A 25,899-nucleotide genomic window follows, 5' to 3' on the forward strand; every position below is an offset into this window, starting at 1 on the left:
AGTCAAATTTTCATCCAATTTCAAGCCTTTATTTTATTTGACAAACCTTCCAATAAGTATGAGTTACAGAAAGTGAGATTAGTTAAAAAAAAACATATGGGTGCAGAAAAAAATGAAAAAAAAATGATCTTTTTCAAAGTTTGTGTCAAAAGATATGAACATTACCTAACATGACAGATTCTCCCACATTGGGACACTACCTTTTAGTTGCTTTTGGCCGGCCCTAATCAGGCTTAATTAGCAACATATCATTGACTTAAAGATGTGATCACACAATGGGAAACCAAAATGGCAAATGCACCAAATTAGGTAAATTTTCATAACATCAAAGTTAAACATGTTTGATTGATTCCAGAAGTTCTCTTCATAACACACTACTGATATTTTGGCCTTTAAATATACAGATATCATACAAGTTCTTATATGTGAGGGTTTTTCCTTTATCTTCTTAATTTTTGCTTGCTTAATTGTTTTCTCTTTGGTTCATCACCATGACTTTTGGTTGGTGCTGCTCTGTGTGTGTGATATTTGTCTTGGTGGGTTTGAGAGTAGAAGAAGCTAATGGTCAGTTTTTGAGAAAAGTTGGAAGAAAACAATTAGCTTACTGGTCAATATTGGTGGATCAATCAGGGCATGGAAACTTCACCACAATACAATCTGCCATTGATGCAGTCCCTTCTCAGAACATGTATTGGGTTTCCATCATGGTGAAGGCTGGTACCTATAGGTAAAAAAACTATAAAAAAAAATGTTATTTGACACCTAAATTTTTATATTTATTTAATATTATCTTACTTTTTACTCTCTTTTTTCTTAAAAAAATACAAAAATTTATATTTTTATAACTATTTTATTCTTACACTATTTATGTGATATTTATGTGATCTTTACGTCTTCGTGTTAAAGTTCTTGCATGATAAATCAAATTTAAATATAAAAATTGACGTAAATCTCATCCTACAATCTGTAAAGGTAAGTGATAGGCTTAATGTCTTTGCAAATTATATTTTATTGTTTGATCTGTGTATGTTATTTAATTTGGTTTTTCCAAAGTAGGATTTTAAATTATTAAATTTACTAAATGAGAAAAATATAATTAAGAAAAAGAAGAGAGACCCCACAAGATATGGTCACTCAAATTTTGTGTGTGAAGATTATTCATTAATAACATCAATAAAACATTCCATTGTGAAATTTTAAAACTTAAAATGGCATATATATATATATATATATATATATATATATATATATATATATATATATATATATATAAAGTGGCATTATCTTTTTTTTATTGGTAGATTTTCTAACAAAATAAAATGGACAAGCAGCACTATATATAAGATATAAAAAAATTAACAAATTAATGTATAATATCAGTGTTATACTGTTAGCATAATACACCGTACTATATATATATATATATATATATGTTCATCATTTCTTGCATTAGTACATGAATATTTTTGTGGTGTAATTAGGGTGTGATGATACTATAATTAATAATTTTGTTGATTGTGTGAATCCCTGGATTAATGTGAATGCTTTTATGTTGTTTTTGTTTCAGAGAAAAAGTGAAGATTCCTTATGATAAGCCTTACATCATATTGAAAGGAGAGGGAAAGAGAAGAACTTTTGTTGAGTGGGATGACCATGATAATACCTCACAGAGTCCTACGTTTGTAGCCATGGCTGACAACGTTGTTGTCAAATCCATGAGCTTTAGGGTAAGAATGTTCTATCTACTCTTTCATTTTCTCTCTTTTTAGGTTAAATTAATATTATTGCCTCTTTATTTTCCTTTTCCTTAATTAAATTATTCCCGTGCCTTTAAATTTTGATTTAGTTATTTATGATTTTTTTAATATTTTTCCTTATTTAAGCCATTATAGCCAAATATTTGGTGATAATTTGCTCAATTCATGTATATTTAAGAGAGATAAATACATATTATTAGGCATGGAATAGTCTATTAAATATTATGATATTTGCTTACTTTTACCTAGGTCAATGAATCAATGATGTTATGAATTGAAAATCCTACTTTTGTCTTTTTTTACGAAGAAAAAAAAACTAATTTCTTTTATTTATTAGAAAAGTTAATAACTAAGGGTTTGCCGATTTTTCTTTTAGAAAAAGATACATCTTTAGTTGTTATAGTGAAAATTGTAATTAAATATTGAAATTTAATTATAAAGATTAATTTTTTGTTTTCACAAAATTATATAATAATGATATTTATTTAAAAGTTGGTGAACTAGAAATGTTAACTTATCTTATTAAATTAATATTAGTGTGATATGAATTTTTCATCATCATAATGATATTTTAACAATTTTTTATAATAGATTATATATCACTATTTTATTAATTTATATATTTGAAATAGACTAATTATAAGTTATTTAAAAGGGTCGTAAAAAAAATTGTTAAAAATATATTTTCTTTTTGTTTAAGCTTTGTCTTTAATGACAGAATTCATACAACAACCCAATAAACAGTAAAGCCATTAAGCCTGCTGTGGCAGCAATGGTGAGTGGAGACAAGTCTTACTTTTTGAGAGTTGGTTTCTTCGGTTTGCAAGACACTTTATGGGACGACAGAGGAAGACATTACTACAAGCTTTGCACCATTCAAGGTGCCATTGATTTTATCTTCGGTGCAGGCCAATCATTATTTGAGGTAACAATAATATTAATAATTAAGTGTTATATATCGTAGAAAAATTGTTTGATGAATATGTTGTTGGCAGAGGTGTTCCATATCTGTGATTGGTGGAGCACTAGATCCTGGGTTACCAGGGTTCATCACAGCACAAGGGAGAACACATTCACAAGACGAAAATGGCTTTGTTTTCATTGATTCTCATGTCTTTGGAAATGGAACAACTTACTTGGGGAGGCCATGGAGAAGTCATGCTAGGGTTTTGTTTTACAAGACCAACTTCTCCAACGTTATACAACCTGCTGGTTGGGATGCATGGAAATTTGCTCCAAACGAGTATGTTTCTATTCCAAATAATGTTATTATAAGAGACTTTTACATTCATTTGATATAATATAAGATGAAAACATAACTTTTTCAAAAAAAAAAATAAATAAAAAATAATGTTAAATGAATATAAAAAATTTAAATGTGCCATAATCAATTTTCTTCTATTCTCTCACACATCTTTTATTTATATATGGCTTAAATGCTTATTTCGTCCCCATGTTAGAAGGTAAATTTATGTTTAGTATCCGGTTTTAAAAATGAAGACATTGGGTCCCTATGTTATGAAAAATATATGAATAAGGTCCACAAAGAAAGAACAAGTTCAACAAATCATAACAAAAAAAGCTGAGCAAGAGAGAAAAAAACTGAATAGCAGAAGAGAAAAGAGAAAAAGTATGGCCACATCAGCATGGACTTAACGTCGTTGCTGTCAACTTAACGGATAGGACCTTATTCATACACTTTTCATAACATAGGAACCCAATGTCTTTATTTTTAAAATTGGGTACTAAACAGAAATTCACCTTTTAACATGAGAACGAAGTAAGCATTTAAGCCTTTATATATATATATATATATATATATATATATGAACTCTGATAATATTAGTAACTTTTCATAATAATTTTTTGATAATAGACCATGTATTATTATTTTATTGATCTATTTGAATTTATTTTCAAAAAATATTCGAAATGAATTCTTCGAAATGTATTACGTAGACGTTGTAAAAAAGTTGTAAAAAAAATTGTTAAAACAACGTTTTTTCTATATATATGATGGTTTGGGTATAAAAATTTGCAGGAGTGGCATAACATTTGCAGAGTATGGGAACTTTGGGCCTGGTTCTGACACTTCTCAAAGAGTGAGTTGGACCAAGAAGTTGGATTTAGAAACAATTCAGAATATGACAAGCACCAAGTTCATTGACACTGATGGCTGGCTTCAGAAACAACCATTCTAATGCAAAAATGATTTGACCAATCTTCTTATACAAAAAACTTAATTAAATTTTTTAATTGAATAATGTATTTACCTTTTATGTATATATAGCTTTATTAGTGTGATTGGGTTTGTGTTTTATAATTTGTCTCAAATCCATGTCATATTTTTCCAATAAAATGAAAAATTTATCATTGATTAGTTCAGTTTGGCTTATTTATATATTTTTTTCTTACTTCCTAAATCAAATTAACCAGTTTTGATTTTGATTTATGTAATTTCTTTCCGAAATTGGAAATTATTATTTTCATTCATGTTATTATGTGATACTAATTACGTGTTTATGTGCTAATGAAAAAAAGAGAGTAAAGTTGTTATTTCAAAGTGGCGCTTACTAATTTGTGATGATAATGCTAACATATGATACATTTATAAACTTTTGAACTTAATTTATCTGTAAAGACTAAAAGTATATTAATTTCAAAATTTCGAGAAATAAAAATAGTTTGAAGAGACTAAAACTAAATTTCATAAGAATTAAAATATTTATTTTTATAGAAATGAAAAATATAGGAATTTTCTTATAAATATCAAAATCAAAATCATGAATTTTATAATAATTAAAACAATATTTAAGAATATTTTTTTATATAAAAAGCAAGTATATCATTTAAAAAGTTTTTTTTTAAGAATATACTTTTATATGTATATTACAAAATTAGTAATTTGATCCGTTATTAGTTTGGTTTTTATATTTATTTTTGAATTAATTAAGTTTAATAATTTTTGTTAATTAAAGTGGTCCATTCATATTGGTGTGAATTACATATTTGGATTGTGATCACAAAAAGTTTAACCATTAATTTAGTCTTAATATATTTTGTTTTTATTCAATTGAATTCTTATATTTTTTTAAACAGAGATAATGTGATTTTTTTGTTTTAAAATTAGTGTTAATATCATTAGGAGGTAGCCACCCATTTTCTCATTCTCTAATCCTTTCTTCTCCACCAACATAATTTCACCAAGATTGTTTTCTTCGTATCCAAGATCAACTTCTTTAAATTCAAGATCTTCCATGGTAGATCTTTAGTAAGTATTTTGAGAGTGTCCAAACATGTGTACAACACTTTTAGGATGCCACAGAGACAAAATATAATAAAATTAAAATAAATTATTATATATATATATATATATATATATATATATATTAAATATAATAAAAACAAGAGTAATCTATTTATAATAGAAGAAATATAGATTAACTTAAAATACAAATAAAGAATAATAACAAACTAATTAAAGATAAAAGATAAGATAAAGATAATATATTTAGCACTCACTCTCAAGCTAGTGCATAAAATTCGTATGTATCAAACTTGTTATAATATAATCAATAAAAACTTAGTGAAAATATCTATTTCTGCATTCAAGTGACACTAAATTGTTAATGATTTGTGAAGACAACATAAAAGATAAATATCAATTCAGAAGACTTCCCTAAGCAACAAAACTGGGAGATTGCTCCGTATAAATATGTTCTTGCAAATTACCATTGAGAAATACATTGTTGACATCTAATGGATAAAGATGTTATTGTTAAAGAGTCACCACGGCTATAAATAAACTAACAAAAGTCGTCTTTTCCATTGGAGAAAAAAATATATGGACGAGTCAAACGCAATAATAACAAAAGGGAGATCAGAAGAGATAGTAGTGGAAAAAGCCATTGATGAACAGGATAGAGAAACCTTACAAATCCAAGATTCTCCAATCAAAGCACCTGAAAGAGAAAAAAGAGCGACATCGATGGTTTGAATACCTGCCTGAGAGGATACGAGACATGCGACCGTGCACGACAAACTTGAAAGAGGAAAAAGAGTGATCTTGACGCTCTAAATCGCTGCTTGAGAGGAGATAACATGTGCCACCGTGCATGACGGGAAAGAGAAGCAAATTCACAACTTAAAAAAGGTGTTGAGAACGTGTAAAAACTCCAATAAAGGTAGAAAAAACAATTTGTTTTTCAATATATCTTATCATATGACTATAATACAACACTTATTTCAATATGCTCACCAGTAGAAAAAAATCGTATAACGTCACGCGTTCAACGTCGAACCACTGGATAACTAACGTTAAAAGTGAACGGTGACATTTTTGTAAATAAATGCAATTATTAAACGTCGTTTAGAATTGTAATTCGACGTAAAAAGATATAACACGTCGAATGACTTTTAAATTCGACGTCAAAAGGTTAGCGAATTCAATAAAAATTTGAGCGGGAGATTGAAAATTCATTTACTTTATCTTAGCGCGTGATATCCTGTTCTCTTCTCAAACTTTTCTCGAACGAAGTTTGACGAGCATCACATGTAATTTTTCTTTCGTTTTATACAAATGCATGTTAATTAATTACTTTAGGTATGGTTTTTGTTTGTTTTAACCGATTATTTTCGTGGTCTTATCGTTCATAGGTGCATTCTGCTTTCTCTCTCACTGTGATGAAACTTTATTCCGACGAACCCACTTTTTGAAGGTTAGTTTTCGTTTTCGTTTTGAAGAACTTATTTGTTGAACTTGTTTGTTATTTTTTTTGTTGAACTTGTTTGTTGTTGTTGTTTAGTTGAACTTGTTTATTGTTGTTGTTTGATTGAACTTGTTTATTGTTGGTTATTATTGTTTACTGTTGATACTACGCTACACGTTCATAGTTTATGCAAATTTGTTGTTTTTTTGCTTTTGAAGTCTTGTAAAGTTGTAAAAAAGGATCACAGTTAATTAAAAAACAAAAAAAACATTGATTAACGTCATATAATAACAAAATTCGACGCTAATTTAACATCGATTTTTTTAAACTCGACGTAAATTTAATGTATCTTAATAGGATATCGTTCGCGAATTCACTGTTAAAAGTCCAAAATATTCGACGTTGTAAGTGATTTTTATACGAGTGACTGTACTTATTTCAATATATTTATATGATGACTATAATACATTATATACATATTTTATTTATCTGTGTTTGTGTTTATCAATTGTATAATTTTATATTATTATATAATATTTTTTTATTTCAATAATAATTATACATAAAGAAGATTGGTTCTTTTAACCGCCTCTTTAGTGTAAACATTTCATTTCCGTTTTACACTTATCTATTACTATGTATTAAAAAATTTGTGCACAAATTTATCATTCCTATTTTACCCTTTAAAATATAATTGTTCATTAAATTTTTAAACATTAATAGTTATTTTAACATGTTTCATATAAGTTTTTTTTTCTCTATTCATTTAATGAATTTTTGTTCTTCATTAAATTTCCTCACATTTAAGTACTTTTTCTATATCATTGTCTTTCTCCAATTTTGTTAGTTGTGGATATTAAAAAAATACTAGAATAAGCATGTTATTAAAAACAGGCAAGCCAATAATGAAACCTCCAATAACATAATTATCGATAGTCATAAGCCAAGAATCGACGAGGACTACTCAACATCAAAGGAATAGCATGACAAATATACTTCACCAGTTAGAGTCATTCATCAATTTGAACCTATAATACTAAACAATCCTACAAATCAGGTAAAAAACAAAAATCGTGAAGTTATATTGAGAAATTTGAATTCATGATTATTTTCCATGAAAAAAATCAAAATTCTAGAAACAAAAATCAATGATAAATCCCCTTGTCCAGGTCTCACTGGTCCCTGATCATAGTTCTCCATCAACTTTATCACACTAATGTCAATCTATCGATGATAATTTTTGTTGGTTTAATTATTGTACTTTTAGTTTCTGACATTTTAATGTGTTAATTTGGATTTTCAAAATATTAATGTATTGAGATTTTAGTTCACAATTAGAATTGAAGGAAAAAAAAGACTACACTTTTATACTTACACTTCTTTAATTTTTTTTATGAATTGAATATTGTTTTAACATTCAATTTTTCGTAGCATTTATGTATCATAAAATTCATTGCACTTTACTAATATAAAGCATTTAACTCAAGAAAAGTATATAAAATGTTATTATAAATAATTCAAAAAATAACTTATAATAACAAAATATATACTCAAACCTGAACTACTATAAAATATTACACTAAACCAAAAACGTAACAAGGTAATTGCATTAACAAATGAAACCTGAGACCAAACATTTTACTTAACGCCTCAGTTCCACCTTTTCTTAACACTTGCTCACTAGAGATATCCTCTAAGGTCACACCATTTAGGTGATCATTGTAAAAAAAAAAAAAAAACAAAACAGTCACACTCTGAGGTTAATCCGTTAAATATTTATGGCCAAAACAATTGACCATCAGACTAAAGACCTCCTGATACTCTCCACGACATAACTATCATTCTCTATTTGAGATTTGAAAGTTATTGATAATTTTATTATTTCTTATTATCCTAAAAAGTAAGCACACCAAAACATGATAAACATGTGTTAACTGTTTTTAAAAATTTAATATTTTTCTTATTTCACCGTTTCTTTTAAACTAAACAATTTTTTTAAAGTAAAATAACTATTTAAAATAAAAAATTACTTATAAAATAAATAAAAACTTATATTTATTTTTATAATCATAACTTTTTTTATTATTATAAAAAATCATTAGTATGTTTATAATATCAATTTTATTTTATTTCCATATTCTAAAAAATATTAAAAATTATATTAATTACATTTTATTAATAATATAAGGATTAAACCCTCGGTTGGTCCTCGTATTTGTTGGTGAATCTCAAGTGGGTCATCGTTTTTTTTTTGTCTCAATTGGGTCCATATACTTGTAAAATTGATTAAGTTTTAACTAACAGTGTCTAATTGTGATGACGTGGTGCACACGTAAAATGCTGATGTAGTAGTGTTATATTAGGTGGAATTTTTTTATGCTGATGTAGCAGTGGTGCACATGTGTCTATCTTCATCTTCCATCACCTCCCATTTCAACCAGCCAGGCGCTATCGCGAGCTCAGATCGCCTCTACCACACAAAACGAGCTTCACCACGCAAAATGCACCAGAAAGGCGAGATCACCCTTCTAAAAATCTAGCGAACCAACAAAGGCGCCAATAGTCCAAATCTGAAACCGCGAGACCTCGACGGAAAATGCAGTAGCAACCACGCAAGACGACGACTCCGGCGGCGTTGAGCGGAGGGTTGGCCAATCTGGGATGGTGAATCTATTTTACAATTGATACGATCGTACATGGTTGTGCCTCTCGCCTGCACTGCTCATGGCTCTCTTCCTCACTCGCACACGCCCTTTATTCATCGCTATAAATCTCTCTTTGCAGCACCAATTTCTTGTTCCCAAACCCTATCCTCTCTCTGATTCTCCACCAACACCTCCGCCTTCACCCACCACTCAATTAGGCTCCCGGAGGATCTATCCAAAACACTGATTGTCCTCTTGTGCGAGTCTTCAGCCGAAGGCGGTGTCTGCCACGTTTACTTAGTCGGAACCTGTCATGTCTCCAAGGTATTGATTCTTGTCGTTCGGAATCAGGTTTTAGGTTTTGTTTTGCTGCACATTATCACTATGTTCAACGAGAACAAATAATGATGGATTCTTTTATTTTATTGTGTTCTGTAATTGTTTTTATTGGAATTGTTATTGTCATAAGGGTCGATGTATCTCACGCCAAATTACTTAAAAATCGTTCCTTTCCTAGTGAGAGAAGAGAGAGAACAATGCATGGTCCAAGGAACAATGTTAGGTCTGTGAGGCTGGTTCAATGCAGAGACCAAACGGTAGGGAAGGATCTAGGTCTGTTGTGGGTCGAAACCCATATGTGACAAAAACTAACCGGTCCCCGGTAAGGGTAATAACAATCACGGCGGGAAACGATTACCAGAGCAAGGAGAATGGGTTTCGTGATTGAGTAGCAACGGTGGTGGGTGGCGGCTGGAGAAGAGGCCGCTGCGACCGGTAGGGCGATTTTGGGAGGGTTTTCGGTTGTCGTAGAAGAAGTAGAACTTGTTGGGTTTGTTTAGTTGAGGAACCTGTGGAGGCATTTTCAGGATTGGTTCAGTGATTTGGGGAAGGAAAAATATAAAAATTTAACACATCCACATGGAATTGTTGATTGTACAACAGATCACCCATTCAATTTAATACACAATGCCACGCCATGTAAAAAAAAATATAGCTCAGCACAGTTAGATGCTGTCAGTGAAAACTTAACGGAGATGACTTAATTGACTCAATTTTACAAGTATATGGACTCAATTGAGACAGAAAAAAAAAACGATGACCTACTTAAGATTCACCAACAAATATGAGGACCAATAGAGAGTTTAAAATATAATATAATTCTAACAAATAAATATAACATATACAAATTAACTTTTTAACCAATAAAATTTCAGTCACCTCATATAATTAGTTATAAAATAGTACTCACACTTCTTATAATTTTATGATAATCAATGTCATTTTATGTTTATTAAGACACTCAAGTCTAGTTAACATTTTAAATCATGTTTATCTTCCTAATGATTTTAATAAATAACACTAACTTCCTTTGTATGTTTAAAAAGTAATATTTAATTTTAAATCATTAAATTATCTATACTTATATATATATATATATATATATATATATATATATATATATATATATATATATATATATATATATATATAAAGATACATGTTTTGTATACATCCTTTTCATTTATGTTTTACTCTTTATAATATAATTATTAACTGGTTTTTAAAATAAATGTAATTATTAACTGGTTTTTTAGAAGTAACTTTTATTTTAAAATATTTTATATGAAACATATACAGTTTTTTATATTATGTTTATAGTTTTTATAGTTAATATTAAGTTATTTTTATTATTTATTTTTATTTTTCTTATATTAACTTAATCAATATACATATATTATTAACTTATAATATAATAAAAACATTTAAAAACTGTATGATTACTTAGATATAAAAAAGCTTCTAATTCTAACGTTAGTAAATTTATTTAATATAACGGTAATTTTAATCCTTAAATGTTTTAAGCAAGTTTGGACGTTTAATTTTTATTTTTGTTTACTCCATTCTTATGTCAGGCAAAGTTAATTTCTTTTACTTCTCGAAACTTCTTGCTATCTCATCGCTCCATCTCCTTTCTCTGTGTAGCAAAAATAGCATATCTGTGTAGCAAAGTTTTTATTTTAAATTACATAAAATCATTAAATAATAATTAATATTAAAAATAAGAAATAATTAATTACTAAAATAAATTTATTATAAATAAAAATCATAATTAATTTGTAAATTGTAAATTTAAACTAACAATTAATAATAAGTAATTAAAATTTTAGTAATTAATGTTAAAATTTAATTTAAATTCAAATTCACAAACTAATTGTATATTTTTATTCATAATATAAACTATTTTAAATATTATTAATTTTTGTTTATAAAATAGTATCTAACTTAAATACTTACCAATTCCGTTGGTTTTTAGCTGTTATTTAATAAATTTTTATATCAAATTTTTGCTTTATAAATCGGGTATACTTACACTAAATCAGAAAAATAAAATAAAAAAGAAAGAGAGAAGGGGATAAAAATAAAAAAACTGATATTAGAAAATATAAAACAGGCTTACTTTTCTTTTAATAATATACCTAACTTTTTTTTAAACCTTTTTGTTTAAAAGATATTTAAATTACTATTAAATTATATTAACAAATCTTTGGAGCTGCTACTGTTTGTTATAGTGTAAAAATAAAGTATAAGTATTTCATACTTCCCTTCAATCTTATTATACATGTATAGAGTAACAAAAAACTATATATGGACAAAATGAAAATTGAATAAAGTTACATATGATTAAGATTACGAGATCAAAATTGCTTAAGAAATATTCAGGGAATAAAACTACATATAACTAATAATTAAGGGACTAAATGTTTTAAAAATATATAACCATAAAAATAACAGTTTTTGTAAAACAAAAGAACTATACTACAATTAAGTACAAAAACTATTTAATGTCTATCTTTTAAACATTTAACTTTTTTATTTATACATTTTTTAATCAATTTATTGAATACGTTACTTTTAAATAAAAAAATGAGTGTAATTTCATTACAAAAATAGGGGAGACATGTGTCATTTATTTAAAATATATAAATTTAAAAAATTGAATATTATTATAAAAAACTACAAAGAATATTTTATCATTTTATTAAATGTGGTAAATACGTATTTATTTTAAAAATAGAAAAGATGAATAATTTAAGATGAAGTCAGATGAAATTTAGCCTATTTATAAAAATTCTATATTTATTTTTTTATATATAATTATATTTGGGGAAATGTGGTAAAAGTGTATTTTTACTTGATTAAACAAGAATCCATGTTATTAATTAATAATAAATAATTGATAAACCTTTATAGGAAATATATACACAGAAAAAGGAATGTCCAAAAATAAAAAAGTGCAATAAAAAAAATTGACAAATTAAGATGTCAAACATATGAAAGTTAATATTTAAAGGAATTAATATATTAATAGTAATTGGAGTCTTTATTTCATTAACCACTATACCAAAATATTTGATTTTTTTCACTTAAAAAGTATAACATTGTTGAACATATAAAGTAAAACTTATCATTATCTATATATATATATATTTATAAATATATATAAAATATTCTGTTGATCTTCATGTATGATTTTTGAGAATCACAAAGTATTAAAAAAAAGTTGCCATTTCACATATTGAATATTTAATATAAAAACCCTTCATTCCCTGCTTGTCTTCACCACCATTAAAGAACTTCTCTTTAAATACTCATTTTCATTAGCAAGAGTCTCTTGAGTTTGTCCATATTCACTCAAACAAAAGACTTCAATTTCCCTCATCATGTTTCTTGCAATCTCTTCTTTTGTAACTCTCCTTCTTTTGGCTTCTAATGAACCAGTGGTAGCACATACTCACTACCATGATACTCATCATTATCATCATCATCGTCGTAACCATCATGATCAAGACCATTCTCATCACAGTCGAAAACATTTTCATGATAAGTCAGCTTCTCCTCAGAGGATAATTACTGTTGATCAATCTGGTAATGGAGACTTCTTCAAGATACAATCCGCCATTGATTCAGTCCCTTCCAACAACAAGCAGTGGATTCACATCAACGTCAATGCAGGCACATACAGGTAAAATGAATTTCCTGGTTTTAGAATAATTTCTGCAGAAGTAAATGATACGCATTGTATAACTGATAAGAGTTTTGTTATGTTGTGTTGTGTCCATTGAAAGGGAGAAGTTGAAGATCCCAGAAGACAAGCCTTATATAATGTTGAAAGGAATGGGAAAAGATAAGACTTTTGTCGAGTGGGATGACCATGATTCAAGTGCACAGAGTCCTACATTCTTAACCATGGCTAACGACATTGTGGTTAAGACCATTAGCTTCAGGGTCAGACATAAATGCCTTTTACGGTTTCTTAATAACCATTACTGTTTCTTCTGTTTTACCTTGATATTACAAACCGCTTTAATTATTTTTTTCTTGTTTTATTCCATTAATTCTTTTTCTTTCTACATTTTGTCCATACATATTCTCTCCACATTTCATTTTCTCTATCCCTTTAATGACTTATAATGAACGGTTTCATGCTACGTGTTAACAGGTCGCTATTCAAAATATTGAAAACTCTTGGTATAACCTAATTCTCTTCATCACATAGTCTGCAAGACCATGTTTGTATGCGGTCATATACTTAGAAAATATAAGGAAAATTAGAATTTATTATTGCTGATATTATCAATTTTTAAATTTTCTAATTAATGAGGTTGGCTTTTATATTGGTAATGGAGAAAATTAAATAAAATTACATAACAATTTAGAGGGGTAATTTTTTTATGATTGTAACTGTAAAGAAAGTCAACTACCTTCCTTTCTTATAATAATTTAATTTATATCTACATTAGGGTAATCGGTTGCCAAGTATTTTTCAAAAAAATAAGGAAAGTTAATTCATTATACATATTTTCTATACACATTTTAGATTGACCCCACCAAAACGTAATAATGGTCATTAATTAATAAACGATCAAGTTGAAATTATAATTAATTTTCAATTTTAACATATATATATATATATATATATATATATATATAATTTTATAGAAATTTCAATCATTCATTTTCTTAATTAATGATTGTAAATATATTTTATTTTTATGCTGGGTTTTAGTAGTTTTGTTCATCAATGAAAGAACATATAATTATATTCTTTATGATGAGAATATCTAATTTTGCTATGACAATGTTGAACAGAATTCTTTCAATGATCCAAAAAAGGGGACTCCGATGACACCTGCAGTGGCTGCAATGATAAGTGGAGACAGGTCATCTTTCTATAGTGTTGGCTTCCATAGTTTGCAAGACACTCTATGGGATGATAAAGGAAGACACTACTTTAATTCTTGCACCATAGAAGGTGCTATGGATTTCATCTTTGGTGCTGGTCAATCTTTATATGAGGTAATAATAATAATAATAATAATAATAAAAAATCCTATTTCACTGAATTAATTAATTGATATTACATGATATGATATGTATATTTTCAGAGTTGTAGCATATCAGTTCGTGAAGCGTATCCAGGTAAAGCAATCATTGGTTTCATCACAGCGCAAGGGAGAATGAATGCAGACGATGAAAATGGTTTTGTTTTCAAGAACTGCAACATCCATGGAGTTGGTAAAACATACTTGGGAAGACCATGGAGAGCTTTTGCCAGAGTTCTTTTCTACAAAACAACAATGTCTTCCATCATTCAACCACTTGGTTGGCAGCCATGGAATCCCACTGCCGATGTGTAAGCTCTTCTTCTATTTCTCTTTTTACTTTCTGCATTGTCATTGAAAAATCATATTTTTGTTAGATTCCATGTTGTCAAACTATACTCATTATGTAAATTTATGCAGAGGGGGAGTGGAATTCTCAGAGTATGATAATATGGGTCCTGGTTCGTCCTTGTCTGGGAGAGTGAGTTGGTTGAAGAAATTGGATTCGTCAACTCTCATGAAAATGACAAGTACACAATTCGTGGACCCTGAAGGTTGGCTCAAGACTCATCACATGTTATAAATTTGTTGCAGAATGCATGCATGGATATGCAATCTCAGTACACTAACGTCGTTCAAATATGAACTCTTTGATCGACTTATGTCAGAATGTTATATTCAAAACATTTGTCTGCATCAGATCAACGTCGGATCATTTACTGTAGATAGGGCTCTATATCAAATATATATGATATGTTTTTCATCTGACTTATGTGTGTATGTGGTCAATCTTTCTCAATGAAAACACAGTGTGATGATTGAAAAATAAAGTGAAACAACTATTTTATAATTTATAGTGGAATAAATTTGTGTTTCACCTAAGTGGGTGTTTTTTTGGTACAAGAATTTTTGGAATTGGACGGATTTTTTTAAAGGATTTTTTTAAAGGATTATTTTCTTTTATTTTTAAGTTATTATTGTATTTCTTAAAAAGAGTACCGAAATAGGAAAATGAGTATCAACAAGATTAAACATTAAACGTGATTTCTAGAATATATAATTCTGTAAAAGGAGTAAACTGTGGAAAAAGATTTCTAACAAAATTATAAAATAACGCTAACCAGTGTGATGCATAAAATCATTATATATAGGGATAAAAGGAATATATACAGAACTGAAATGCGACTGACGTTCTTTATGAAACGTGTAAATTAGAGTCATCAGTCATGAATAATTTGTGACTAGTTTATATACACTACAAAAATTATATAGAAGAGGTTTATTTTCTATGGTTTCGAAAAATTTAGTAATTTTCGTCAGTTTTATTAAAATCGTATTTAAGTTATGAATATTTTTTTATTTTAAAGATATTTTTGACGGTTTAAGAAAGAAACTGCTACATTTTATCTCTTCTGCACTTCGACAATTCACTTGTTTATTGTTGTTCATTCTTTATCGTTCATTGCACTGAACATTGTTGAGTTCTTGTTGTTGTCTGAATCTTTGTTGTTCGCCTGAGTCTTTGTTTCTTGTCCTGTTATTGTCACTTGAACTTCGTCTGTCATAGTTAAGTTATTTTCTTTTGCGATCCTTAACTCTCTCACCACCTAACTTTCGTCTCAATTTCCTTTTTCATCCCTCTATCCTCTTATGAAAACCCTAGAAATTAGGAAACCTGATCTCATTCAAATTTAGGATTTTTTAATATCACATAAATTACACTAGTAAAATTGGTGAATTTTGTCTTATATCACATCAATGGTTTGAGCATGTGATTTGTGGTCTTGGTCTTGAGTGAAATGCATAGATGTTTTAGATTAATAATGATTTCTGAAATGATATTTTTTCTATTCATGGGTTTATGAACTTTGAGACATAGTATATATATATATATATATATATAATTAAATTTTAAAAACTTATTTTTTATTTAAAAATAATATATATATATATATATATATATATATATATATATATATTAAAAAGTGCATATCAATACAAATAAATTTAATTGAATTACTCCAAACCAAAATATAAATTTTTAAAAAAATAATCTTTTAAAAATAACATCAATTTCATATATTCAAACAATTATTAATATTTTTTATTAATAATTTATTTTGATCACTTAATTTTTAATACTACACTTCACTTTTTTTTACAATAATAAATAATATAATAATAACAACAATTATTATTGTTATATTTATAAAACTAAATATAAATAACTTTTATAATTTTTGTTACAAATAGTTTTATCAAAAAAATGTTAATTTTTTTTAATAAAAAGATCAAATTAGAGAAAAGAAAGTTAAAGTTAAAAAAAATCAGTTAATATTGTATATTTTTTTATAGTGAATATCTTAAATATACAATGAATCAATAAATAGGTGGATGTTTAATAGAAGATTATTATTAATTTAATTGGCAACATGAATGTGCTTCTCAAGCTTGTAAAGCATGAAGCTTCATAAGATGACAAAGTTGAAGTTAAGCAATTTAATTGGCAACATGAATGTGCTTCTCAAGCTTATAAAGCATGAAACTTCATAAAATGACAAAATTGAAGTTAAGCAATTTAATTGGCAACATGAATGTGCTTGTCAAGCTTGTAAAACATGGAGTTTCATAAGATGACAAAATTGAAGTTAAATTATGTGTGTAACATAATATTAATGAGATGCTGAAGTTGGAATGTTGAAGCAAAACACTATTGGGAGTAGGTGTAAGAAATGAGGGGTAAAAAATGATACAAAGTTGTACAATGAGAGAGATCAATAAAAAAAACTTACTAAATTAAGATCTAATTGAGATTAAGATTGAAGATTCGATAAATAGAGTAGAGATGCAATAAATATTCATAGTGAAGTGATACAATATAAATGTGAGATCATATATAAAGAAAATAATTTCTCTTTCACATATGGTTGACACATATGTTGAAGGATGGCCATATTTTATTGTTTAACCCATATATATATATATATATATATATATATATATATATATATATATATATATATATATATATATATATAAATGATTTTTTAAAGGGAACAATTACAAAAGTATGGCATAAAACATATACATGAATTAGTTTAAGTTTGTCTAAAGTTAAAAATGGTAGGGTGGGATAGACACTCCTATGCTTTATTATCTGACAAAGTACCATGTTAATGTTGTTCTCAAGGAACCTACTTTCACACTCTATCTGTTTTTACAACCTTGTCATCATGATGATTCATTGAGGCAAGTATTAAACTCACATGGATCTAGTATAATGATGCACATGCAATCCTTTGTTTATGTATAAAAAGAGTTATATTGAGTGCATTAGATTAGTCACATAATTACCATACAAAGATATATCTAAGCAAAAACATATTAGTATCTAAGAAAGGGAGAAATAGACCAACTAGGCAACATACGTGAACTATATGAGTCAAATCATCCTTGTAATGCATCATGATTCAATGTAAATGAATTGGAACAGATCAGGTTCATATAAGAATAGTACAAGGAATTGGAAATATAACATGATTTGTTAATATTCAATTATAGCTTGGAAATTATGGAGAAAGGGAAAATAGATATTTGACTATGAATCCACAACCTTTTTGAATTAGAACATAATTATAGAAGAGTGTACTTGGTTTAAATTTAATAAGCAACATATACTTAAACTTAAACTATAATGCTTATGGAAAATGAGGTACACCTACACAAGAAATGCTCATACCACTGGTCTATGTTAGTTAGAATTGTAGCATACTAGATAGGCAAGTGAGTTACATGAATAAATAGTATAGAGTTTTGACAATAAAGTGTATAAGTAGTTGGATGAATAGGAAAATAACCAAATCTATAAGAGAGGGAGCAAAGGGAATGGTATATAAAATACTAAAAATACTTGTTTTTCTGTATCTAGTTTTTGTGTAAGTGTCCTAAAACTACCACCAAGGAAATTAGGGCTCTACACCCACTGTGAAGAAGTACAAAGGGATATGAAAGATGGTATTAGGAAGGATAGGTGAATTATTGTGGAAGAAAATCTTATGCATGAGTAGCTTAATATGTATTATGGATAACACAATACTATAAGTAAGAAAATGTTACATAATAAAGTGCCCCAAAATGAAAGAAAATAAGATAATATAATAGTAGTTTAATATAGGTTCTACATAAGTTTTGTCTTGTGAAATTTTGGTGCAATCTTATGAAGATATAATGCACTCTTTGTCATAGTAGAAAGATTAACTCATCTTTTGTGATATGAATTTTTATCAGCAATATTTAGGGCATGTTAGACATATGGTTTGGCTAAATAACTCATAAAGGGATTTCTATCAGAGTAACAAATTATTTGAAATATATTATGCTATGTGTAGGATTGATAAGAAAATGTAATTAAAGGACATACTATTAGAATGCTTATTATAAATGTCACATAGGATTTGAGTACCCCAGTACTCAATTTATTATTATATAACTTTCTTTGCTGATAAAAAAATATGTAAAAAAGTTATATTTTTATAAAAAGAAGAGGTCTATAAGAAACAAAATTATGAGAGAACTAAATTTAAGAAAATAATGGTTAATTAGATACATATTTTACTTTTACAATTCATTTTCTTAAAACTTAATTGTAAATATTAGTTATTTATTAGAGTAAAAGAATTTACAATGGAGAGATTTTAAAATAAAAAATACCATAAAAATGCATAAAAGGAAATACCAAAATGAGCTATTTTATATCTAGCTACCTTCTAATTAATAGGAGCTATATTTATAAAAAAGAAAAATAAGAAATATAACTTTAAATTAAGAAAAATAAAGAAGGATGGAGCTAAAGATAGATATGAAAAAGGAATAATAAAGAAGAATGAGTTAGCCTTTACCTAATTTGGAAATGAATAACAAAAGTTCTATTTGGACACTAACCAGAAATTAGACAATGAAGCATGATGAGATATAACTACACACATTTGAGTTATACTTTTCGTTATGAAACATTAATGCTTACTATAAAAACCATTATTTAAGACATTATTTGTATTGGGCAATTATTCCAAAAGAAAACATAATGGAAAAAAGCTTAAAAGTTCTCTGGGTCATTTCCATAATGATAACCCACCAATTAGCATTCTTGGTCAATGTCTCGCATTCTAGAAAGAGGATTGTGCCAGCTTTGTACGTTTTTGGTGATTCAACTGTAGACGCCGGAAATAACAACAATCTCAACACACTTGCCAAGGCAAATGCATTTCCATATGGCATTGACTTCAATAATTGTTCTACAGGAAGGTTTAGCAATGGAAAAACCTTTGCTGACCTTATTGGTAACTTTTCCACTTTTCATCTCAAACATTATCTCTCTTTATTGGTTGAGGTTCAAAGTTTCCATGCAAACATAAAAATAAAAACAATAGGTTTAATGTTTCAATAGATCACTGTTTTCGTCCAGAATTTCAAATAGGACCCTTTTTTTTTACGTTTTAATTGGGTCCTTATTTTTATAAAATTAAATAAGACATTTTCGTTAAATTGATGAAACGACGTTAAGTGTTGTATCACCTAGTATGCTGACAGTATCTGATACAACACTTAACGTGGTTTCATCAATTTAACGAAAATGTCCTATTTAATTCAATTTTACAAAAATAAGAACCCAATTGAAACGTCAAAAAAGAAAGGGTCCTATTCGAGATTATGGACGAAAATAGGGACTCATTGAAACATTAAACCAAAATAATATTACCAGAATTTTTATGCATTTATTATCCTTTTGTAGCTATTAGATTGGGTTTGCCAATGCCACCTCCATACTTGGGTGTGCCCAAGTCTAGGAGACATCAAGTAGTCACAGGAATTAACTATGCTTCAGGCTCTTGTGGAATCTTGAATTCAACTAGATCAGTAAGATTCAAAATAAATAAATATAGAATTTAATATGATTTTTGTTCTTAATTTATTTTCAAATATTTCATTTTTGCATTTTATGAAACTCATAAAATATCCTTTTAACAAACAACAACACATGAAAGTTATATTCTAATTTATTTTGGAACTCCATTTATCATATAATAAATATAGGTGAAATGTTGTTTGTTGAAAAATACGTCTTGTATAACTTTTATAAAATACATTAACAAAATAAACATATATTCAATATAGAAAAACATATAATATTTAAAAGTAACTTCAAGATTACAAAATTTGACCCATAAATAAATTTTTTTTGTTTAATTTATTTCTCATCATATTTTTATTTTGTGATAAAGGGAGATTGCTTGTCTTTAGACAAACAAGTTGAATACTTCACTTCAACCGTGGCCAATGATCTTCCAAGAAGCATACATAGCAAAACAAAACTAAGGCATTACTTAGTCAATTCCATATATCTGTTATCAATTGGATCTAATGATTACATGTTGAATTATTTCAAGTACCCAAATGGAACCAATAACAATCTAAATCCAGAAAAATATGCAGATTACCTACTTGGGCAGCTGGCTTCACATATCAAAGTAATTTTTGAATAAATATTTTGAATTATGCGTTGATTTCTCATTGTTAAATTTTAATATGTCACCTTTCAATTAAATATTTTAAAAATCATAAGTATTTAATTTTTTTCCAAAGAATGTTAAAAATGTGTTTCCTTCGTTCTTTCTTTTTCTCTAGAGAATTTATGATATTGGAGCTCGAAAGTTTGTGGTAAGTAGAATTGGTCAAATTGGATGCACACCAACATGTGTTATAAGGACACCATATTCTCAAGAATGCAATGAAGATATAAATCAAAAGATTAAATACTACTCAGACAAACTCCCTGGGAAGCTACAAGAGTTGCAAACCCAACTCTCACATTCAATCTTCATTAATTTGGATTATTACAATTTCTCTCAGAAAATAAGAAATTCTCCTGAAAACTTTGGTAAATGCCTCTCATTAATCTCTTGAAAAAACAATTAAGAAGTTCGTCTGTTTTTCGTATTATAGTATGATCATAACTGATACTTTTATTGATTACATTTTCAGGATTCAAAAATATTTTTGACTCGTGTGTCCAAGGAAAGAAACCTTGTACGAACCGGAATGAATATTATTTTTTTGACTTTGCTCACCCTACTGAAGCTACAAATCAAATATATGCAAACGAGTGCTTTAGTGGAACCCAATTATGTCTTCCTTATAATATTCAGAAATTAATTCATGCACATTAACATATTTGTACCACGCTCATGTAAAAGTATATTTCCACAACTTTTGTTTGTTATTTGTTTTCCATTTTCTCTTTATATATGATAAATTTTTAAGTTTTTGAACAATTTTTTAATAAAAATTAAAAATAACTTGTACTATATAGTAGAAGAAAAAAAAGAGAAAAATACATTAAATATAATGGAGAATGATATTTATGAAGATCAAAGATCAAGAAATTAAGTTTTAGGAGGGTGATGAATGCATATATGTAAGGTAGATAAATTAAGAAAATAATATTCTATACTTCTTATTTTGTGTAAAGCCCATCTACTTTGTGTAAAATCATACCTGTCTAGTATATATGGTTGGAAATATATTACTAGGAGAGATATTTTTATACAAAATACGATTTTTATTACATACTGTATTTTCATGAAATATTCTATTAGGATAATTATTGTATATCTTGAAAGATCCCAAATATTTTAATATATATATATATATTACCTAATAATGTTTTTTTAAAAGAATGTGAACTAAAATAGTAAGGTTTAAGTATTTGTGTGGAATTTTGCAATAGATAAAACTCCAATTTTACAAAATTTGACACACAAGAATATAAATTATTAATATTGACATCAAGTTTTAGGTGGAAGACTTGATATAGACGTGGAAAAAAGGAAGGAAGGCAAAATGGATGATGACATGTATTCACACTATGATAAGAAGTTGATTGATGAAAAATGGTCATATAAATGAAATATGTTGGAAGTCCTACATCGACTAGAGATAAGGTCAATTCATAGTTTATAAGTGGGTACAAATCTTACTTTACAAGCCGGTTTTGTGAAGTTGAGTTATGCTTAAAGTCTACTTCTAACAAAATAAAATGAAAGTAAAAGATTGAAAAATGAAAATATTTTGAATTGTAAAATTTATAAATGTGAATAATTGGCTCAATATTTCAAGACCATTTGTTTTGACAAGTTCGTCTTTCCTCATTCGTGTTTTTGTCTTCATTATAATGTTTGTTTCTATAGCATGTAGTGGTATTAGATTATTTATTCCATGTAAGATTATAATATCTTTCATCTGTCATCAACTTGACATTTCAAGTTTAGTTGTGAAAGTAATATTCACGTTATTTCACCATTAATTTATGGCGTAACAATCGAGACGACAGATTGAAAAAGAAAAAGAGTTTAAAAATAGAGTTTTGCAGAGCATCATAGTTTATTTTTAAAAATTATAAAGATAAAGGTATGTGAAACTAGATTTTGGATTTGTTAGTTAATTATATGTGGAGAAGGTATTAACATCTTACATAGTCAATTCAACTATAGTATTTTTAATTAAATACATAAAAGAAAATGTGATTTTTTAAAATATTAAAAAATAAAAATAAAAAACAAAAGAAACAATTTTTTTTAGGTATTATAAAAATATACTTTAATTCTACGTATTTTTTATGCTTTCATTTCTTTTATTGTAACCAAGCCTAATTTTAATTTAGATTGATTAAATTATTATCTAGACTCTCTGTTGAGTCTTGAGTTGTAACAAATGATCATAAATCAAGAAGAGAAACGGGTAGGTTTTTCAAAGTTTAAAGAAAAAATAAACCTAACAAAAACTAGGATCTCTTAAATTCTTTCGAAACCTTATTCTTTCGTATATAATACATTGATTATCAGATTCAACGAAAGATTAAAATACCTTATTTAAAATCCATCAAAACACTATTTTTGAACACTATATATATATATATATATATATATATATATATATATATATATATATATATATATATATATATATATATTTAATTTCTAAAAAAATGGTACAAACTTGTGTTGCATCGTTGACATGAAGAAAATCAATATAAAAAGAAGCCATTTATTTAAATTCTAAAATTTACGTATCAACACCCAAAAGCAAATTTTAGTGATTTAATTTCCAATTTGGAAACCAGAAGCCGCGTTTCCGGCGGGATTGTGGCTGGAGAAGTTTGATAGTGGCTAATGACTAGAATTAAGTCAATTAATTTAGAGAAATTAACGGGTCGTTTATTTGTATTTTTGTTCTGTTTTTAAATTTTAATTGTAAGAAAATTAAATTTTGTAATTTCTTTCTGATTTTAAATGTTTTTATAGGAAACACAAAAATGTAACAATCATATTTAATAATTTAAATTATTAAACATAAATTATGAAATTACATAATAAATAGAAAACATACAATAATAAATACACTTAGCATGAGTCATAACTATAACGATATTTTATATACTCAAAATTCCACCATAAAACATCTATCGCAAATATTAGATAAATAAAAAAAATAAAACATAAAAATCACTCTATTCATCTCCATATAAGTTGAATAACTAGTAGAATATTATAATACCCACATTCAAAATTTTCATATGTCAAACCATACCATAACAACTATCAAGACTTATAATTTCTCCTTGAAATTTTATGAATAATCAAACCACTCGTCCACATATTAAAATATCATATACACATCTACAAATCATTATAATCCTCAAAACATCAAAATAATACAAATTAATGTCAAAACATCAAAGAAATCAACCAAGAATCACGAAATTTGATGAAGCTCAACTATAAGGATGGTGTTTAATGTCATTCTTCTCGCAAAAAGACTCGCTCTGCAAGAAAGACTTAAATTGGTTCTAGACTTGTAATGGGAATTTGCCACTCAGTAATGTCCTACCACCACTCAACGCCAAACCATTCGCAAAGATTATCACTTAGTGAAAAAAAGGGCGCTTAGTGGCCTAAAGCTTAAATGCTTCTAGACCTAAATTACCAAGCCAACGCTCACCGCCACATCAGTCCCGCTCAATGTTATTAAGACAATATCGTCTATAAGATTGAACTGTCTAAACGTCCTAATATGTTTTGAATTAACAAACAACAATAAATGAAATGAGCATATGACAAGGTGTTATCATTAGAAAAGCAATAAAGCTTAAATATAAGTGATTTATGAAAAAGCTTTGTAAAATCTAAATACCTTGAGAAAAGCTTTAGTAAACACACCAATACATGAACAAAAGCACCACTAAATGGTTTTCCTATTTAATGCGTTAATGAGAGTCTTGCCGAATGCAACTATGTTAAGGGCAATATTGAAGGGTAATAAAAATCTTGGGATGATTACCTTCCCCATATTGAGTTTCCTTATAGCAGGGTGGTTCATATGGATATTGGAATCTCTCCTTTTGAGGTTGTTTATGGTTTTAATCATCTTATTCCATCACATTTAATATTATTTCCTAAGTCTTTTAAGTTTGTTTACAAGCATGTCACTGCCACATGCAAGTCACATTAAGAACATGTTCTCTCTTGGCTCCAAATTTTGAATTTCCCTATGGAGAAGCCTTGCTCTCTTTTGCTCCTATAAATAAAGGAGCACCCGCCCCGCCCCTGCCTACTCCCTCTCCCACCCTTTGTAAAGGCACTTATGAAAGATTAGTGAAACTTTACGAATTTTTCTATAAATACTTTTTGTGCTTCACCTTAGGATAGGCTCTCCCCTAATCCATCTTTTCTTCCTTAATTTATAAGCAAGCTTGAAGATGGAGTCATTTTTGTCTCACTCTCTCCACCACTATCCAAATCTTTTAATTCTTACTCATTATCAGATAATCTTATATTATTTTTGTTAGGTTAGACATTTTCATCATCCATCAATCCTCCATTCTCATCATCATGTAATTCATAGTCTTCTTCATCATTGTCTCCTCTGCCATGCTACCTTTTTTTTTTCTTTTGAGTAGAAAACTCAAATGGTCCACTAATGTCTTCTTTAATAATTATAACTTCAACTTCCACATTACCCTTCCATAAACATTGACATTAACTAATCCTTCAATATTTTCAACATTCATCTCATCCTCGTCCAAATAGTCACGCTCATCCTCGTCTTAGCCTTAGCATCCACCTCATTCCCAACCCCTCAGTCTCAACCTTTACCTCACCTTCATTGTCAACCTCATTCCTCATTCCCATTGCCAAATTAGTATTATGCTCACTATGTACAAGTTCATCACCCCTCATCATGAAATTATCCCAACAAGTTATCTACCGGTTGAGGTTTGTAAACTGTTGTACCATAAACAAGTGAACTTTACCATTTTGCTTGGTAATGCTCATCATACGAATTGAAC

The 25,899-nt window shown here is 27.8% G+C and overlaps 2 protein-coding genes across 2 annotated transcripts; both read left to right on the top strand.

Annotated features, from left to right (window-relative positions):
* The first annotated feature begins 491 nt into the window (after positions 1-491).
* On the top strand, positions 492-3,958 carry LOC124830375 (putative pectinesterase 29). Its single transcript, XM_047304061.2, has 5 exons — positions 492-727; positions 1,568-1,727; positions 2,476-2,682; positions 2,753-3,000; positions 3,799-3,958. Exons 1-5 carry the CDS (start codon positions 492-494, stop codon positions 3,956-3,958), a joined length of 1,011 nt encoding a protein of 336 aa, XP_047160017.2.
* Positions 3,959-12,753: 8,795 nt separating this feature from the next.
* Positions 12,754-15,263, top strand: LOC124830377 (putative pectinesterase 55). Its single transcript, XM_047304063.2, has 5 exons — positions 12,754-13,135; positions 13,239-13,398; positions 14,263-14,469; positions 14,559-14,806; positions 14,916-15,263. The coding sequence occupies exons 1-5, from the start codon at positions 12,834-12,836 to the stop codon at positions 15,076-15,078; spliced, it is 1,080 nt and encodes a 359-aa protein (XP_047160019.2). The 5' UTR covers positions 12,754-12,833; the 3' UTR covers positions 15,079-15,263.
* Positions 15,264-25,899: the final 10,636 nt, after the last annotated feature.

This window comes from Vigna umbellata, chromosome 3 (genome assembly GCF_029865625.1).
Source record: "Vigna umbellata cultivar VRB3 chromosome 3, Vumbellata_1.0, whole genome shotgun sequence".
NCBI lineage: Eukaryota > Viridiplantae > Streptophyta > Magnoliopsida > Fabales > Fabaceae > Vigna > Vigna umbellata.